The following is a 14,546-nucleotide window of genomic DNA, read 5'->3' on the forward strand; positions in this document are numbered from 1 at the left end:
TTTGTTACTCGATATAAGATAGACGAGTAAAGTATTCGAACAAGAGCAGCAAAAAACAAAATCTCGCTTTTGTCCTCTCGTTCATTTTCCGATCGGAAATCCTCCAAACACACACTTTTGTTTCTGTTCGTTCTCCCTTGTCGAAAATTGTCATTCGTGAAGTGCTCGGTGGACGTCTACTGTACACCGGAGATTTTCTGTTCGCGATTTCGCGATTTTTCCAATTCCAATTTTATGAAATTTCCGAATCCACACCGGGGCTCCGCCGCAGCGCCACCTACAGTTCGATCTCATTTTGTGTAGGCCATTTTCACGGGCAGAATTGTGCGGGCATCGATTACTTGGTTTCATTTTATCTTATCAATTGCTGGAGTTCTCCCGAGCAGAGAGGTTTTAGATTCGATTTGTTTGTGTACATTGCTCTCCGCTGGTGCTTTTGGAAGCAGGCCTTATTGTGGCGAAGCGTTTTCGGTAGTGTTTGCCGCGCAGGGACGACAGAGGAGTTGGCCAATATATCCTATTGCATCCAACGAGCTTCCATGACTGCTATCGGCACAAGTAGTTCAGATAACTCAGGAAAAACGTACTGACGCCCGGGTACGATCCTAGAGCCTCCTGATCTCCAGTCAGGGGTGCTTTTCATCCAGCGTATCTTGAATGTGCATCGCACCGGGTTCCAACTCGCGGACGCACGATATGAGTTTATCCAATAAGGCCGATCATGTGATTCCATCCAATGTTCTCCCAGGATAAGGTGGGGCAAAAGGCGACATTCTTGCTCGTTATCGCAGGAACGGACATTACTGATACGTGCCCACTTTATTTCCCTCGTGATTGCTGCGTGCGCCTTTTCATGCCAGAAGGTGTCAAATCCTGTAGTTATTTTTTCTTTTCAACATTTGTGCAAAATATGGCCGCTAGCTCTGGATTAGCTGTCATTGAGGAGAAAAATTTATTTATGACGCCACAGTGTTTCATTCGGAAAGGCATAAGTAGTAACTTTAAGCTTGTTTCTGAGGGATTTCTTTTTCGCTCATTGTTTGGGATGTTTCGAGCGTACGAGAACCAAACTGATGTAACAAAGCGAAATCTGAGGATGGAGCAAAACAAAAGCGTCAAACATTGCTTCCAGCCCCGTGTGTCGGAGATTGTGTGTCGCATAATGCTTTCGTATATAAAAGACAGCGAATGTGCTAGCTAAAAGTAAGCTCTGAATGCGAAATGACTGTTCTGGCCAATGAGGGAGAGTGTGTGTTTACAGACAGGCTTTGTAAACAGGGAGCAGTTGAAGCACCTCGGTGTATAAATAACCTCCTTCAGTATAAGGATGGCTCTTGTTCGATGCTATTATTTTTGAACAAGTCGGTGTGGTGAATCCATCCCGGCTTTCAGGACCCCACTCCATACTCAGGAACATTGCTAGTATTTCGTGAATTTTTCAGTAATTGTAGTTGCTGCTGTCATCTTGTCACATACGTAACACAGAGTCTTTATTTAGCCACACTTTTTCATAGCGAGGAAATCACCCAAGTGGATACCCGAAAGTCAAGAATGGACCAGAAAAGGCAAACTCATTTCTCTCGCATTTACCGCTAAATCGCCACCGAATTTTTTATGCTCCCCTGCACCTCGTTTTTCGCAAGTCATATGCAACAGCCACGAAACATGCTGAGCCGCTACGCAGATTGATTCACGGTCACAACGAGGAGAAGACCCCGAGACGGATGCTGCACCTATAGCGTCCTCTCTCCGATCCACGAGCAAAGATTCGACACCGTTGGCGAGCGGAGGCGCGTTCGAACACCTCTCTTTCTTACACCGTGACAGGGACATCGTACACGAAATGCAACATTGCAGTGCTGATCCCTCTAGTACGTTTTGTGCGCGGTCAACATACAAGGATTGGACAAAATAACTCCAACACCCTTATTTTTACGTAGTTCAGTTGAACTCTTCCTTTCTCGTACCCGACGAGTCCAAATATGGCTCTGGCTGCTGCGGCCCACCGTAACTGCAGTGCCTTGCCCATTATCCTCTCCAATGGACATAGACGCTTCTACGAGGGTTGTCCCATAAGTTCTCTGCCTGGCTCAGAAAGGCTCAGCTGATGTAAACGAGATAATTCTATTTCTCAATGTAGTCCCCCCTGACGTCTACAGGCTTGAAAAAAAAAAAAAAGAGAGAGAAAAAGAAAAGGAAAAAAGATTCCGAGTTTGGCCCTCCAAAGAGCTGGTCACGACATTGATGACGTCATCATCACTGGAATAGTGGATTCCGGAAAGTTCTTTTTTCAGCTTCGGGAACAGATGGAAGTCTGGTGCTGCAAGATCCGACGAGTATGGTCGCCACAGAAAAGCCACAGGAGTGTATATGGTCGCCATGGCCACAGCAGCCAGGTACGGATGTGCATTGTCCTGGTGGAAGAGGACACCTTTCGTAAGCACGCCGCGGCTCTTGGATTTTATAGCTAACCTTTGGCGGTGAATCGGGGTCTCGAAGTACGTCTCCGTGATGGTCTCTCCTTTTTTAAGAAAATCGAGGTTTCGTCGACACGCCGTAACGTGCGAGGAACTTGGCAGCATCTGCCCTCATCAGTTGCAGATTATCCCTGAAAGCTGTGTCAGCAGCCTTGGGACTCATCTCGAGGAGACCTCTCGTTAATATGCGCTATCCCCAAGACCGTAGCTCGGCGGTTCGGGCCTTTGAATCTCACGACCACAATCATCTGATAAGGCGTGAGTTCAGGCCCAGTTACGAACTCACATGGAGGTCGACATGGCGTACCGGTGAGCCCGATCATGCCGGAAGTTAACGCACTCATCAGATAACATCACACCTGCTCTGTTCACAAGTGTGATGTCACCCGGTGAGTGCTGTAATATGTGGCATGATCGAGCTCACCGATACGCCATGTCGACCTTCACGTGTGTTCGTAGCGGGGCCGGAACCCACGCCTTATCAGATGATTGTGATCAAAATGCCTAGCTATGCCCATGCCACATGTGACGTCAACTCTTCGATCTTTCGTCACCTCGTCGTGGACACGGTCGATGTTTTCTTGAGCTGTCACCTCGGAAGGCCTGCCACCACGTAGGTCGTCTTCCACGCTTTCCCGCCCTTGTTTAATAGAGCTGCCCACTATATTACAGTGCTGTAGGATGGGGGAGCTCCTTGGCAACGTTGCCACATGTCCTCATGGGGGGGGGGGGATATATTTATTAGACGAAAGGAAAAAAAAACGGGGGAAAGGCCCTCATGGGCGGTAGACGGAGTGGGGCCTTTCCGGGGCAAATATTCAGTCACCGCACGTGCTTTCAATGTGTCCATTTTAGCTGGACTACATGGTACGCCACATGGTATGCCGGCGGCTGCCACAACCAATCCACGCAGCGAATCGGCGCGATTTTTTGCGGTACCTCTCTCGAAGAGTTCCTACGTGCTGCGATGGCGTTTGGTGTTCGTGCGCATGCACTTCCTCGGTCAGGCCGAGAACTTATGGGGCAACCCTTGTCTGCGCTGGTGTCACCCTTGGCCCGTCAGCAATAATGCCATGACATCACTCAATGGTCACTCCTTCATGCCGTGGACCCGTCATTATCATTTACGATGTCAGGTGGTTCCCTCGCAGCTTTACGTCACTTCTGCGGCGTCTACGACTCAACGTGGCCTTTACCCCCGTGTTCTGGGTTAAGCCGGGTTACAGTAACGCGGCGCTGTGCCCAGCTTGCCGCACCATAACTACGATCACCGAGGACTGCGACCGGTACGCGTGTGAACGCCGGGTGCTTCGACGCCAACTTCGGCTCCTTGACCACAAACCACTCAGCTTGTCCAAAGTCCTTGGCCCATGGGGCTCCTCTGCGGATCAGTGCCGGGCTCATCGCTCCCTTTTTACTTTCGTGTAAGCTACTGGCCTCCTCGAAGAGCTCTAAACAGAACTCCGACCTGTCTTCGCCTTTGCGCTCTCCATTAATTCATCCTCTCATATACCACGGGGAAACATCATCATCACTTTTCCATATTCATTGTTTCTTACAGACCTACCATCACCGATAACGCTCCCCCATTTGTTTTTTTATCAGTCACCAAGGTTATTCCGTCGTTGATACTTTAGTGTTCGAAAGACCAAGGCAAGCTTTGCATGAACGTTGAGGCAATTCCTCAGCGCTGCCCTTGGTAGATTTGCCAGTGCTCTAAGAAACAAATCAAATCAGCAGTGTCGTGCGTCACAGCGCTGCGCGGGACACCAAGACACGTTCGTAGGCTGCGTGCCAGTATACACCGAAGCTTGTGTTGAGACGTGGAGGCGCGTTTATATGGGCGCATACGTCGACTGATCGCAAAGATCGACTTGGGACGGTTTACATGGCAGGAAGCGATGCGCCCTAGTCCGCCGGGCAATTCAGTCGACTCAGTCGGTGACAACGCCGCCAAGGCACTAAAATGGTTACTTAGCGATTGCATTACTGTTTTATCAGTGTGTGACTTCCTTTACTGAGCCCATAAAAAGCACATCAAAGCCTTCGACCAACGGTCCAGTCGATGCCCAATGCTGCTGGCTTGAAACGCTTTGCACCGGTGGGAACGTCAACCGTGTCCGTCGCCATGTTCATTTTCTGTGTTGCGGGCGGAGCACGGCGGCAGATGCGGTTGTGACGTAGCGGAAACCGTCGGCACAGTCGACTTGCCCGGTTTACACGGCAAAGGCGAGAAGACTCCAGTCGTCTGATATACCCCAACGTAGCGACTTATTTCTGCTGCGTCGACGTCCCCTTTATGTCGATGTAGGCGAATTTACATGGAGAGGGGAGATCGACCTATCTCGCCCAGTCGACTCATGTCGCCTTCATGTAAACGCGCCTTTACCGTGCAATACGGGCAAGCTGTATAGCAGGGAGCCGCGAACCAGAGTTTTGTGGAACACAAGAAGATCAGTGCAGCCCGAGCGCACACCAGCAAAGTGGCGAATCACATTCCCCCAGCACTGAGCCTTTGCGACGATGAAGTCAATGTGCCTTGTCCAAGAGTGGTTGCGGTCCAGGATAACACCCAGGAACCTCTGAAACTTGACTCGTAGGAGGGGGCAATCGCCAATCCCAAGTTGGAACCTACGCATCTCTCTTCGAGTAAAAGGAAGGGCAGCGCTGTTTGCGGTGGAGATATTCATCCGCGCATTCAAGAAGTTGTTGGTGGCGTCCAGTGCTCTTTGCGAGCGATGTTGAATTGCCGGCCGGACTTTCCGACAGTCCAAATACACACATCGTCCGCATATATGGAGTTCTCCTCGGGAGACATTCCTTGAGGACAACCGTGACAATATTAAATGGAAAAGCGCTTAAGACACTTCCTTGAGGGACACCCTGCATTACGGCAGTTTCCTCTGTGTCACCCTTGCCCGTACTGACAAACATTTTCCTTTGTCTCAGATAGTCTGGAAGCCACGCTTTCCCAGGCACTCGAGACCGGAGCAATGCATGAAGAACACCGGGGTGACTTACGCATATACACGTACATTGCAAAAGCGGATCATATTCCATATTTAGAAAAGAACGCGTGATGTGTGATGCTGTTGGAGTTATTTTGTCCAACCCTGTATTGCCGGCTGCGAATTCGACATAATGGGGCGTAACCGAACGGGAAAATGTCTGTACGCCACAATTGCTTCGAGGGGCCCCACACGGAGGAAAACAAATGCGATGTAGTCACTGACAAAGACCAAATGTTCCGACCTACAAAATCTCCAGATCCGATCCACCATCACTCTTCAGACGCGGAAAAAGAAAGAGGAATAAAGACGCATCATCCATAACCCATACGGTTTAGCCGTGCTTTGTACCAGAAATTTGCGTGATGGGGAAACGTTCCAACCTCCGTGCCAAATTGACCGATATTCGCGGCTTTCTAACGGCATACAGAGTTGGGTCATCACTCATCCCGTCTGGCCATTCCATATAAACCTGCCCTTAGACCCGAATGTGTTCGGACTAGATGGATCTCGCTAGAAAATGCAGATATATTATTTCTTTCAGAGTCTGTCAGATTGTGAATGGGCGTTTTGGAATTGTCCTCATGACCCGTGACCATGGGCCATGTGGCCTGATTTGAATATATATTATTGAACGGGCTTTAAGAACCGATACGGATTTTCGGACTAGGAGTGCATGCATTCGATTCGACGGGTTGAGCTGCATAGGACTTGCGAGGCGCCAATTGTTCTTCCTGCAATGCGCTCTACAGTATGTTACGTACTTGCCAGGTTGTTATGACCATGGGCGTCGTACTCACCGAGTCTCTCCACCATGCCGTCCTCGGCCGCATCGTTGACAGTATGAACAGTGACACATATCGCGGTACTGATTAGTATTTCTCCTTTCAGATGTACGGACTTGGCTGAGGACTGTGGCATGATGCCATCCAATATGCATGATCCGTACCGGGAGTTGGAGGCATACTTGCAACAAGCGCAGGTTAGTAAGGGGTTCGCCCTTAAACGTCTTTTTCTTTTCTACCTAATCTACATCTGTGGTGTCGTCATGATATCCGTGTTTGAGCATGATACGAAGGGGACTCATAAAGCATTTCGACAGTCAAGTTCTGGTGGGTCTCCGCAGAGGCTCTCATAATATCACGCGATGTCCATCAGAACCATAATAAGAAGGGCCTGGTGCTCCAAGCGTGTGTCAACTTCACAAAGAGCATTGGAGTTATTTAAGACACTCTTTCAACGCTGTGTGGCGCTACCTGCATGTTCAATGGCCATTGAAGAATACCCTTGTGGCAGGGTTAGAATTCGGTTGTAACGTGAAAGGGGATCATCGATGTACGCAAAGGTGATAGCGTACGTATGATTCTGCGCACGCCCATAACAGAAAGAGAGACCAACACTATCTGTTACGTATACGCTATCGCCTTTGCGTACAATCTACTAAAACTCTCTATTAATAGATTTGAGTTTCCGTGTTGTGTGATTAACAACAGTAGTTTTGTATATCCTTGTTATTCCCCTCCTGCTTGAATAAATAAATAAATTAGTGGCCGCCGCTAGCGTAACGGTGGGGGAGGGAAAATCCCTCGTTGACTGCGGAATAGAGGAAATTTGCGTCTCTCAAAATGGCCATTTTTCGCATCTTTTTTGAATCGTTATAAAATGCACGAGGTATTTCCAACATAGGCTATCTATTTCTGGCACAAAGCGTTGACTTGGCAAAATTTCCAGTTAAATTAAGAAAATTGGGACTTCCCGCGAAAGGAAGCTAACTAAAGTAGCCCTAAATCGTGGCAAAAGTTCCCCGAAGACGACCTCACTCTTTTTGGCATAAGTAGGTTTTTTACGTTAGGTGAAACATCCCGTACATTATTGAACAATTCGAGGCCGGCTAGTCATTGTAGGCTTCATTCACGTGGGCACGGCGACAATTTCGGATAATGTGGTAGAAAAGCAATAAACGGCTATCACATCACATCACATCACATCACATCACATCACATCACAGTAATAATAAACGTGCTAAAAGGGAGGAAATTATTTTCTTTGCGTTCCCGCAGATATACTTGGTCATAATAATGGGTAACAGGCAAAATTGAGCCGTGACGCGCGTCAAGTCTGTACGTGCTTTTGCATATCAACTAACAACAGTAGAGGAAAGGGGACGTGTCTTCGCTCGGCACGCCGAGAACAACACCGACCGATTGGATTTCGGACGGCGGGATAGAATAGTAGCTAAGGCAGCAGCTGGGCTTCATTGTCTCGTGGACGAGAGATAAAACCGTGATGGGGATCTGGTGGTCCCGTTTTTACCCAGTCTTACCCCTGTGGGATATTTCCCATTTCGATGGACGTCTAGGTTCCATAACGGAGAGCTCGGTAAGTTTGCCTACTGTTCTTATGGCCACTGACGATGCTTCATACAATACGTACGTCAACTGTCTCGATGAATCATTACCAATCAAAGTGTCTGTATGCAGCATTGTTTGTCACAGAAACGTTTTTTTTCGATGTTGCCACGGAAACCTTCCAAAGCAGTTTGCTGTACCTGTAGAGACGCTGTAGCGACGTCCACGTGACACGACGCAGACGCGACGTGACATCATTTCCGGTTGCTAGGTTACCGGCATGTTGTACATCAGAAAGAGCCTGCGAGGACGGTTAGAAATCTGCATCCTTTGGGCCAATGAATGTGGGAAAGTAAGGTTCGGAATCCCGCGCAGTTTTTATAAAAAACCCAGATGTGGACGGGACTTTTTGTGCCCCACGAGGGTCGTATATGACTGTAACCACATGCACATGATCGAAAGCAACGGTTCTCAGGCTAGTAGAACACAACACGATCCTCTAGACTGGAATTGTTCCATGCACTTGCGCATCTATACGCGAAATTGATGCTCTATACCTATTGATGCTCTTCTCTCTAAAGTAGCCGATGCGTCTAACGTGGTAGACTGTCAACCTCTTTGTTCAGTATTCTTTTTTTTTATTTTTTATTTCACTGGTGAAGGTTGACCGTATATATCGTTGATCGTATTATTTCACTGGTGAAGGCTGGTCGTGCACCACTTCCGTCCGTCGTTTATATCCTGCGATCGCATCTTGTGACAATCCACACTTTCACGCCTTAATTTAGGCTGACATCTCTTAATCCGTACAACAACACTTGGCAACACTACGTGGGACTCGTTGTTGGAGTGAAACTTTCGTGCTGCCGAGATATACGTATAAAAGGTGCTGTTCTTTTAGCAGACAAAAGAGCATCGTTATTTACATCTTCCGTTTTCGACCTTTCTCAGATGTTCATCTTGTGATGTAAGCAAGTGGTAACGGCACCAGCAGCGCAACTCCAACTTTCGGGTCATTGATGTCGCGCAAAGCCTCAGCTCACACCTGCAGAAGGTCTTTCACACGTAAGCTAAGTTACCGCGGGAATAAGCGGGAATGTTATCCACCATCGCTGTCTGAGTATTGTCGATGTTGTCTGTGATCCGTAATATCCGTTGATAATCGCTGTACTTTCCGAGGTCAAGCAGTGCAGGAACACAATACTGCTACGAGCTTCACATATTCACGTAATGCATCGCCACGCGCGTATGGAGCATGTGCATATTTGAGAACGGTGAGCGACACTGAACAAACTAAGGTGCGGCTGGTCTTGGCTAAATCACGTGTCGCCCCGCTTAAACAGCTCACCCTTACCCGCCTGGAGTTGATGGGAGCTTTGATAGGTGTACGCATTTCTAAACTGCTACAGTCGTCGTTGCAAGTGGCCAAGGGTGACATCGAATTCTGGACTGACTCCATGGTCACGCTGAACTGGATCAGAGGCGACGCGAACAGATGCAAGCCGCAACAGGCCTTTTTTGAAATTCGAGAAGGCTGCAAAAAGTCTCAGTGGAGGCACTGTCCGGGAAGCGGCGGCAGACTCGCTGACGAGAGGATTGTCCGTCACAGCATTCGAGGGTCTGCCACGGCTTTCTAAAAGTGAGAAATTTTGGCCAATATCAACTGAAACTAGCTGTGGTGACCTCAGCCACATCGAAGAAGAGAGGAAATGTGGAGCTATACTGACGACGTACGTCGAAACAGCTGCACTGCTTGACCTCGGAAAGTACCAAGACGAAAAGGGTGTGATGCGTCTATCCGAAAGACTTCAGTACTCGGATAACCCCAAAGAGGTGCCCGCCCCGCATCGGCCTTTGGCGGAGCCGTCCACCGTCTTAAGGCTATCCTCCCGGATCGCTCCTCAGGTGTATCCTACGCCCCTCCTTTATGGGCCCTTGCCAAGCCCCAGGTATTGACCAGCGTCCCTGGCCTAGGCCGAAAGAGGGAGACGCCGTTAGCCGTTGCGCGTCAGCTCGTCCTCGAATACCTATCGACGCATCATCAACAGCGTCAAGCGATCTATACAGACGGATCAGTAACACTTGATGGGGCCACTGCAGCCATCTACGTTCCTCAAGGTAACATCGAGCAAGCTTTCAGGCTCTCCCATACCACCTCCTCCACCGAAGTCGAGCTCTTCGCAATCCACGCGGCCCTCCGGCACATCACGACATCGCCCCCAGGAACCTGGACGATCCTGTCGGACAGCAAGGCGGCACTGGAGACACTCGACTCATACTGCACCAAAACAACGGACGACCTGCACACAATGGCAATGTCCCTAGCCAACACCGCCCTTGCTTCCGGGCACAATATATGTCTGCAGTGGATACCCAGCCACATTGGCCTCGGCGGGAACGATCGAGCAGATGCTGCGGCCAGGCGCGCACACGAACAACCCGACGCCGCGGCGCGCATACCGCTCACCCCTTCGGCTTGCCGCATCCAGATCCGCCGCTGGGCCGCCCAAGAGGCGCAGAGATTCATTCGAGAATCCGCCCGTTCCAATGACTTCCTTCGCTCCATCGACCCGGCGGTGGAGTTCTCCCCACCACGACGTCTCCAAAGACCACAAGAGACACTCCTCCACCGACTGCGCCTCAACTTGGCATACACGCCACCGGTCCAGCGCATGATGGGGAGGCAGATCTCGGCCCTCTGCGATGCTTGCGAAGTGGTTGCGGACACATCACACCTCCTGCTGACCTGCCCCAAGTACACCGACCATCGCGATACCCTTTTCCGCTGCCTCGAACGTTTCGGGCACAACCAGCTCACGCTGGCCGCACTTCTTGGCCCTGTGCCTCAGCACCAACAGTGGGCCGTCACAACTGCCTTACTGCACTTTCTGAAGTGCACTGGCCTGGCCTCTAAGCTCTGAGCTGCGCGCTCCAGGAGCCTCACCTTCGTTTTCTTTCTTCTTCTTTTTTTTTCTTCTCTTTCTTCTTTCTTCGTTGCTATTTTTTTTCCTTCCCTTCTTTCTTTTCGTTTTTGTTTTTCCTCCTTTTTACGGAGACTCACCTTTTCCTCTTCGTCCTTTCCTTTCTATTTATTCTTCGTTTTCTTTTTATTTTTTTAATGGAATAGCATGCCGACCTTGGTCTGGCAGACCTTTCCTTTCAATAAATATATATTCCCCCCCCCCCCCCCAAAGAGGTGAAGCATCCTATACTGACGGCCAAAGAGCACCCACTACCAGCACTACTGGTCGACAGCGTCAGACGGCGAGGGACACTGCTGTCCGACAGAGAGGATGACGGTCTGCAGGTCCATTGTTATTGGTATGGCAATATACCATACAGTTGAAAGTATGGTCAGTTGTTCTGGACAGTGATTGGGCAGTGTCCCACTGTCCTGCATACCCTGCATGATGTCCTGCGTACGGCATACCCTGCATACCCTGAAGATGTCCTGCGTGATTGGGCAGTGCCTCTCGTCAGCGAGTCTGCCGGATTGGCGCTTCCTTGACAGTGCCTCACTGAAACTTAACTTGTTACAGTCCTCTTCAATTTCAATAACCCTGTTGCCAACGAAGGACTTGCATCTGTTCGCGTCGTCTCTGATCCAGTCCAGCGTGACCGTGGAGTCAGTCCAGACCATACTTGCAGTTTTTGGTTGGACCTGAATGCAGGTCTGACGGTTCGTCCGACGTGAGTCGTCATTGCACGTTTTTATTTGTCTTGTTCGGACAACAGTGTCCCTCGCCGTATGGACGGGCGAATTTTGGGGTTGACGGTTGGACTGACGGTTTGGCTATCTTTCCTTTGGCTATCTTTCTGCACCGCGACTGGTAGGCTTCTCGTTGGTGAGTGAGTTTGGCGGTTGGTCTGACGAGTGATCGCTTCCGCTGTGGTCCTCGTTTGCGTCTTACTGATCCCTAGGTTGCCAAGTGCGTGACGGTAAGACAATGTGAAACCACACATTCCTGATGCTCTCTGTTGGCGTCCTTTCTCTATCATTTCGAGTTACTAAACGGTACGCTCGCTCAAGAGATCCCGTCCTGGATGGCGCTCCTTTATACTCACTCATCTTCGACTCAGCATACTGTGGGCTCCTCGTATGCGCTCGCCTCCCGCTGTGGTCCTCGTTTGCGTCTTACTCATCCCTAGGTTGCCAACTGCGTGATGAGATTACGTGAGTGTAAGACAACGTAAGACCACACATGCATGACGCTCTTACGCTCTTTGACTTACGCGATGACTTTCTTTGAGCTCTGTTGTCATTTCGACTTAGTAAACGGTACTCGCTCACGAAATCCCGGCCTGAGTCACGGTCCTTTATGCTGACTCATACTTTATTTTTTTTTTAAATTGAATTTTTGAATGACCTCAGTCTGAATTACCTGTGTTTTCTCAGACGCTAATGCGCATCAAACAGTTAAATCAGAGGGGAATTCTAAATATTTTGAACTGTCGAGCTTGGAGGACTACCCCAACGTGAAACAGTGCCTACGAAAAATTCATCTCCCCGCCACGAAGCAGTGCAGCGGTGGAGCGCCTCCCCAGCGTCGCCGAACAGATTTTGACATCACGCAGATGAAGAACGTCGATCGAATTCTTGAAAGTGTGGTTATTCTCAGGGCATATTTTACTAACTTCCAATAGCAAGCAGCGAGCGCCGCAATAATGGACCAAGCAGTAGAGATGTATCATATAAAGAGAAATACGCAGAACAGTGTTAACCACGCAGGCAACATCTTCCCCCTCAAATGCGCGATTCAAGGAAGGTGTCGTGTGTTTCGCTACGATACAATACAGCAGTGTAGAGTGAATTCTTAGTAGTGAAATATGCACTTGTGAAACTATATTGCAGTAGTTGTAACCAGGGAAGGGTAACGGTAACGGAAACAGAAACGGAAACGAATATTATCGTCCGGTATTGGTTCAGGTAATGGCTATTCCTGTTGTGCGACTACATTTGAGTGACTTTTCATTTCACATTTATATTTTGATGACTCCATTCCCTGTAATGATCTAAATGCTACACGAGAGCGTGGAAACAAACCGCAATATTGGATCTCGAGCATAGAAATGATCTCGAGGGTGCATCCCTCGCTTACCTACTCGTCCCCGTACTCATAACTCCATGACATCAACACATGAGACTTACAAATCATAGGCTCCACGCACTCTACTCCACCATAGCAGGAGGATGAAAGCGTAAGACTTTTATTTATTTATTTACTTCTCTACTTCTTTTTCATTTCACCGTTACTGTGACACTATATTATTTACTACTGAGAGCGTCTGCCTGAGGATGCGCCATTGGATGACGGTCACTCCCATCTTGAGTTGCTGGTTGAGTTGAGTGACTGAGGACATGTTCCTACTTGTTTTTATCCTACCCAGCTGTGCGCATCCTAAACGACGTAAAATTACTTGTGTAGTGTGTACGCGTGACACCGAAGCAGCACTTGGGCAAAACAGGGTGCAGATCGACAGAGCCGGACGGGCTGTCCTCCCGCAGCTTTGTAACAGCCTTTCCATTACCGGAAACAAACAGTAACGGAAACGAAATCGAAAGGCTGGTATCGGAACCGAATAACGTAAACGAAAATATAGCCGTAACGAAAATGGAAACTGTAACGAAAATGCGTCCGTTACCCTGCCCTGGATGTAACTATAGCTACTGCCTCTCAGATGTAGTTTAATTACTAAAGAAGTAGTTACTGCCCCATTTAAGCCACGCGTGTCACGTTCTTCGTTAATGAAGGTTCCGCCTATGCAAGGAAGTGAACGCAAGCCGCCCACAGAATTCCGACGCCTTCTAAAGCCCGGCGTAGGCCTAACCTGCTTTTGACCTCCCACGTTTGGAACCTCCGTTCATGGACATTGTCGTTTGGTCACTGCATGCGCAGTGCAAAGACATATGACACGTAGACTAGCTGGTTTCGCAATCGTCTGCAATCCGTACAAATGGTCCCTAAAGTGGCAAAGCCCTCACATTACTCATCTCGAAAACCCGCGAAAAGACTCCATTCGATGCGTCACTCCGTGTAATGATAGCGGCTTCATGAGAAAACACCCCGACTCAGGTTCATCAAGTTTCTCTGGTTCGCTCCATCTGTGACGCTTGTTTACGGAACACTGAGGTGTCACATTTGTCCATTGGAACGACACTCTATAGCAGACACATATTGAGAGATCGATAGCACAGCCCATTTCTTATTTGACCGCTCCCACGAATTAAATACGCCAATGCCGTGTTCCGTCAACTTTTGTCCCAAGCTGTATTCATGGAGCAACGCAGTGTCTTCTGCAGCAACGAGCCATAACGCAGGAACGAATGACCGAGAGACACGGACACAGTAATAACACCGAGCCTCCTAAATACCCAACAAGTCCCTATTTAGGTGTTATTAAACCATTTACTGTGTCATGTTTGTCTGCGTGTCTCTCGGTTCCTTCATCATCATGTAGTCTGCGCCCTCTCCCTTTGGTGGACCAAGACATATGCTATATGTCCTTTTTACGTCCCCACGAAAAGCGTTCAAACACCACCTAATGTTATTTGTTTTCGTAATCAACCGGTTCCGCGACTAGAAAATTTGAAATTTCTAGGCATGTCTGTGCTGCTGATACCGTGGACAGGATAACACGATATGTTCAGTGTCCTCAACAGCCCCACAGGCGCCACAGTTGGATGAATCCGCCTTTCCAAGCTTGTGAAGAAG

At 49.0% G+C, this 14,546-nt stretch overlaps 1 protein-coding gene across 2 annotated transcripts in view; it reads left to right on the forward strand.

Moving 5' to 3' along the window:
• The window catches only part of LOC135395067 (rho GTPase-activating protein 7-like), an 89,112-nt gene that overhangs the window by 13,951 nt on the left and 60,615 nt on the right, over nt 1-14,546 (forward strand). For both annotated transcript variants that reach the window (XM_064626265.1, XM_064626266.1), the window contains exon 2: nt 6,377-6,467. In XM_064626265.1, the coding sequence (XP_064482335.1) occupies nt 6,405-6,467 (63 nt within the window). In that variant the 5' untranslated portion in view covers nt 6,377-6,404. The remainder of the gene's footprint in view (nt 1-6,376; nt 6,468-14,546) is intronic.

The sequence above is a fragment of the Ornithodoros turicata genome, chromosome 5 (genome assembly GCF_037126465.1).
Source record: "Ornithodoros turicata isolate Travis chromosome 5, ASM3712646v1, whole genome shotgun sequence".
Classification (NCBI taxonomy): Eukaryota; Metazoa; Arthropoda; class Arachnida; order Ixodida; family Argasidae; genus Ornithodoros; species Ornithodoros turicata.